This window comes from Nuphar pumila, unplaced genomic scaffold, assembly GCF_984573655.1.
Source record: "Nuphar pumila unplaced genomic scaffold, dmNupPumi1.hap1.1 HAP1_SCAFFOLD_277, whole genome shotgun sequence".
NCBI classification, from domain to species: Eukaryota; Viridiplantae; Streptophyta; class Magnoliopsida; order Nymphaeales; family Nymphaeaceae; genus Nuphar; species Nuphar pumila.
The window spans coordinates 24,988-30,310 of record NW_028323255.1 but is presented as its reverse complement, the minus strand read 5'-3'; the positions used below and the strand labels follow the sequence as shown (position 1 = coordinate 30,310).

The following is a 5,323-nucleotide window of genomic DNA, read 5'->3' as shown; positions in this document are numbered from 1 at the left end:
ACAGTATTGCATGAAGCAGTGGCTGTCGGCGTACGCATGGATATTTGATGGGCAAACAACTTGTTTGTGATTGGGAAGTGACTCAGGTGGCACTGATTCCCATGTAGTATGGGGGAGTTGCCAATGTCCACGTAGATGCGGCAATGTTGTACAATGATGTGTCATTTTTATCCCTGCTTTGTTCAGTCTGTACAGCACTGCTGGTACCCAGGATGTCGTTGACGAATTCGCATGGTGAGTCGTGTGCACCCTTTCACCAATCTCTCGATATGCGCGTATCATACCATACGCATGTTACGGGAAAACTCGGACATGTACAGCCCTACTTGTGCCCTCAAAGAGACACAGTATCCCATGAGTTTCGTTGCTTTGCTCGCCGCATATTTTTCGAAAGCGCTGCAGCAACTTGGGGGTATGACGTATCATACTGAGTACCTTTACACCAAAACTACCAATCCAGTGTTGTTACCATTTGCTATACTACATGAAGAATCTGATGTACAATTTGCTCATATATTTCTGCCACACGTTGAGCACACTGTCGCACGAGGCACAGACTAAACAACTGACGACCACCTACGAGCGACACAAAAAGAAATGGCATAACCTCCGCTCCTCATGCATGTCCCAACTGCCGTGCTGCAGAGCCTCGCTGCCACGACCATCTTATGCAATGGTGGTCCAAGACGCCTCATCTCCAAAGCCGTCAAATGCACGCCGGAATCACAATCCGTTGTAGTAAGTGAAGGTGCGGTCATTCAGGCTTTGCACCGGCCGTGCATTGATTGCCAGAGACATGCCCGCACCCACAAACTCCTGGAAGTCCAGCACTTCGCTGTCACTCACTGAGATGGCCTCAGTGAAGACATACCTGCACACAACCGGAGCCTTGTCAGGCCATGGGTACAGCAGCAGCAGCTGCAAGTCACCGCCGCAGTGGCATGATGTCTTGGTGTGAGAGATCGCACACAGCTGACCTTGATACCGTGCTCAAGTTTGAAATGCAGATGCTGTCTCGGTCCGCAAAGGTGAGTCAGCACCCCTACAGCATTCATACAGCGCCACTTTCATATGGCCTTTTGCAAGTCAAGCGGAAAATGCGCGTCTCATCTATTTGACATTATTGTCGCATGCAACGAGGAAGCACACCAGTTGACATTTTCCGTGCAGGGCGGCGTGGTGAGCGAGCCCTCGTAGAAAATGTAAGAACGCTTGCCCTCTTTCATGGTCTTGGGCAGCAGCATCATGGGGTCAAACGTTGTGAACTTGTTGCACACCTGCACGGCTACGACTGTCAAGGCTGCAAGAAAGGGGCACAGCATGCGTATGCGTGCTCAGCGTCACTTCAAACTAAGGGGGGGTCACCCTCCCTCGTCGCGCTGCAAAATTCAGGCATTGTCGGATCATCGATTCAAACACCTCGGTTTGGTGGGTTGCTGACATGGCACACACAGGCAGAACCTGCGAGACCTCAGAACCAATGGAACGCCTTGCATGATGGGGAATATGGGGTTCAACCCTCACCAGCCCCAGAAATTCCCATATCATCCCTGCACACTCCTGGAGAATGTTCATGCTAAGTAAACAAGATGTCCCTGATATTGGGTTGTGGAGGCAGCGCACAGGGTCTCCGCCAGGTTCTGGGGCGCAATCGAGTGCCAGCCGCAAGCAGCCGTTCTCACTCTTGCCGCCACGCTCCAGCATGACGCCGAGCACGGTGAGCTCGCCGGTGTAGAGGTCCTTGTGCACGAGGTGTGCCTCCATCGGAAAGCGACGTCCGTCCATTGCGTGCTCCGATGGCGTGTGAAAGTGAAACTGGACCAGCTCCAGATATTTGTTGCCGATCGTTGCGCGGTTGCCTGGCGGGAAAGAAACCTGCACCGCTGGACATCATTGTACGCCAGCCTCCAGTGACAGGTTTCACTCTGCATTCGTGCACACAGGCGGAGAGAAACAGGTATGCGGTGTTGCGATGGCAACAGTCGACGTCACTGGGGATCCAGCAGCTCACAAGGAGTGGCATGCAGCACCACATTCACGCATTCGGCAGTCCAATCGGGCAGCAACACAACAGCTCTGCTTGGTGTGAGGTGTCCACCGAGTCAAGGAACGCCCCTGCTCACGGAAGCTAGGCTTGAGTAGTTACTTGAAATCCGCTGCAAACACTGCATGATTGCCTTATGGTAGGGTATTCCCGAATGAGGTTGCATGGTCAAGGCACAGACTGTCAGGCAGTCCTGGCAGTTCCCACGTCCCTATCCATGTACTCCTGCAGTAACTGTCGCCCGTTAGACAACCTTCCTTGCATCATGCCTACAGGTCCCATGCAGGTTCCGCTGGCGGATGTTCCCAAATGATGCCAACTTGGCGTGCGTACACACCTGCATGGTGCCGTGGCCGGTGTTGGAGACGAAGCAGTTCTCGGTGGGGTGGTACATGACGGTGATCATACCCTCGTTGGGCGTTGGAGTGGCGGTGCGGCCCACCTTCTCCTGCAGCGATATGTCCACTGGCGACTGGTGCTGACCCTGCGCGCACATTGCCCCCCAACGCGAGGGGCCCTCCAGCTCCGCCATCCTCAGCTGCACCCCTGCATGCCCAAACGTGCGTTGCAGATAGTCATTTATGAATTGCACCTATCATTAGTGGATCGTTATCTCCAGATACTAAGCAAATGCTAGCAAATCAGACAAAACCAACCAAAAGTGGTTCTTCCAGCTTTTGGGTCTTGTTTCTGGACAGCGCATCTCAAACGTTAGCAACTTGCAAGAAGCTATGTTCTAGCACCATAGCAGCCTGGATGACAGCACATGAGAGGGCTACAGGTTCGGCTCTCCTTGAACACAGCAACAGCCTGTGGCCACGCTTACAAACAAGGTGTGCGGCACGCTATGTGGCTTCATGCCACGCCAAAATCCCTTCCTACTTCCTCGTCTCAGCCTGCAGCGATGGTATCTTGCATCCATCTCTAAGCGGCTTGTGAACGCTTGAGTTGCAGAGCTCTGCAAGCATATACACAAGCACAAACGTGTGATACGATGGCAAATAATGTCTGCATTGTCAAGAGTGTTGTCTCTGGAGCTGCAGAGAAGCCTGCGACGTGGCAGAGCAAGATGCGGACGAAGTCGCACCATATCCCCACTGGGATGCTTGCGTGGGGGGGGCATTACACAGCTGGCATGCACAGCCGCTGAACAGCCCGGCAGCCCCCGCCTGGAAGAGGCTCCGGCGAGAGACACGCAGCCCCCGCCCTGTCGCCCTCCCCCCTGCGGACACTTCCTCAGAGCCTGACTCATCGCGCGCTGCGACCACAGGTCCCGGAGAAACACAAGATGTGGGTAGGCATGGGAACGAAGCCTGCAAGCGGGCCTGAGAGGGCGCGGTATTTTGCGATGGGTTTCGGTCGGTTGAAAGGGGCTTGAGAGTGTCCTCCGACGTGCAGACAATGGGATTGGCAGGGCGAGCACGCTGAGCTTTTCCTCGGGCGAGGCGATCGAGAAGTTTCTTGGTTTGCTCCCTGTGCACGTCCGCGGCTGCATTGAGCTTGGATGGCAACACCGGCACCAACGGCGAGCGGCTCTGCAGCAATGCCAGGATCTGAGCATGCAGGATGCAGGTGATGCAATAATTACTCTTTTGCCTGGAGCAGCCAGACGCAACTTCGAGCCAGGGGAGGGCATGGAGCAATCAGTCCATCTGCCAATCAATGTCCATGCCGCGGTTCTTATAATGCCATGATGATATTGTCTGCAGCCACATGAAGATTTTTCCCGGATTCTATAGTGGGTGCTTTCTGCCTGGGCTGTAATTGTCCTGCCTGTCTGTAACGCATTGCTCATATTATTTGCGTCTTCTTGTGCACCAAGTTACGATGGAAGACTCTCTCCCGCAGCGCCAGGATCCTGGCAAGGGGCTTGAGCCTATTCACGTCTCCGAAGACATGCACCCTGCTCGTCCTCTGTTCAGACAGCGCACCAGCAAAGTCACATGCCATGGTTTCCGTCTGGGAAGATGTCACACGCCGTCCAACAGAACTTGCGCTGTGTTATGCACTAAGAAACAATATCACTTCAGCGGCCGCAACTGAAAGTTGCAGAGCCTTTCGTGCTGCTCAGCTGTGCGTTAGGCAGTTTTGCCTGCCACGAATCATGCATACGTGACCAGCACAGTCTACGCCTGCCGTCTAATGTTTACAAACGCAATTGCAATAACATACCATGAATGCAATAGCGGTACGTCCAGCTCGAAGAGCGAAAAGCAGCGCTGTGACACAAAGCACAGTATCATATGCGTCACGAATGAGACAGCAGTGCGGACGAAGTCACGTAAGACTACATTGAGTTTGATGTGAAAAGTCACGAGCATATCGACGTTGACAGCAGACAGTACAGCAATAAGTAAATTCGTGTGGTAGAATTCGTTCTTGGCCGCGCACGTAACCAAGAACGGATGTTTATTGGAGCAGGAGCCTTCAATCACGCACAATGAAGCGAAGCAGACAGCGACTTCCAAGGTTTCCACATGTCAATGCCAGCAGCGCGCTTGCTGGCTACCTTGAGTGACGATGTGACCTGAGCACGTGGACCTTGGCAAGGGGCACACACCTTGGGTCCACCGATGACTCGCATCTCAGCAGCTATCTCACCGTGCACGTAGTTGTCAATTTACCTTTTATCGTGGCTGAATTGAAGCTGCGCGATGTACGTGCCGGTTCACGGGTTGCACTAGCTGGGTTCCTTGGTTAGTATATAATAAAGCAGCTTCCGAGGCTCAGCAGCGACGCCAAAGCCTGCGACTGAAGGCGGGACACCATGCTCTGTATCGCTAGATATTCAATTCAATGTACGGAATAGTAGCCTCGGAATGTACTGAAAGTATCGAGGCGGTAGTAGCAAGTCACTTCGCTGTGGACCGGAATAGCTGGCAATGCTGCTGCACGTGAGAAACAATCATGGCATGTGTTACATGGACGGAACTGTGCCCGCAAAAGTCGCCTTGAAGAAAATCAGGAGCCCATGCGCCAAGTGTTTTGGGGCGCGCCGTCAACTTTGCCTCGTCGTCGACGATGACATCGTGGCAGGTTGGAATATCTCAGATAGGTTGAGCATGAGTGCAATGCCCCGCCATGCTGTCGAGAAATAAAATGTGTTCGATTACAATTCGTAATGTTTCACATGTGTCGTCTAGATTGACTCTAGCATTGAGCGTAAAGAAAGGCAGCGCGGCTCGGGATATATCACAGTATGACCATTCCCCTACAGGAGGCCAGAGGTACCAACTAGAAAGAATGGAATAACATGAATAATCCAATCATAAGGGAATT

General features: G+C 53.0%; 1 protein-coding gene across 1 annotated transcript; it reads right to left on the bottom strand.

Moving 5' to 3' along the window:
- Positions 1-723: 723 nt before the first annotated feature.
- LOC149810586 (bifunctional monodehydroascorbate reductase and carbonic anhydrase nectarin-3-like) lies at positions 724-1,785 on the bottom strand. The gene is made up of 3 exons (XM_089994182.1): positions 1,462-1,785; positions 1,150-1,277; positions 724-871 (listed from the first exon to the last, which is right to left on the bottom strand). The coding sequence occupies exons 1-3, from the start codon at positions 1,783-1,785 to the stop codon at positions 724-726; spliced, it is 600 nt and encodes a 199-aa protein (XP_089850308.1).
- Between the last annotated feature and the right edge of the window lie 3,538 nt (positions 1,786-5,323).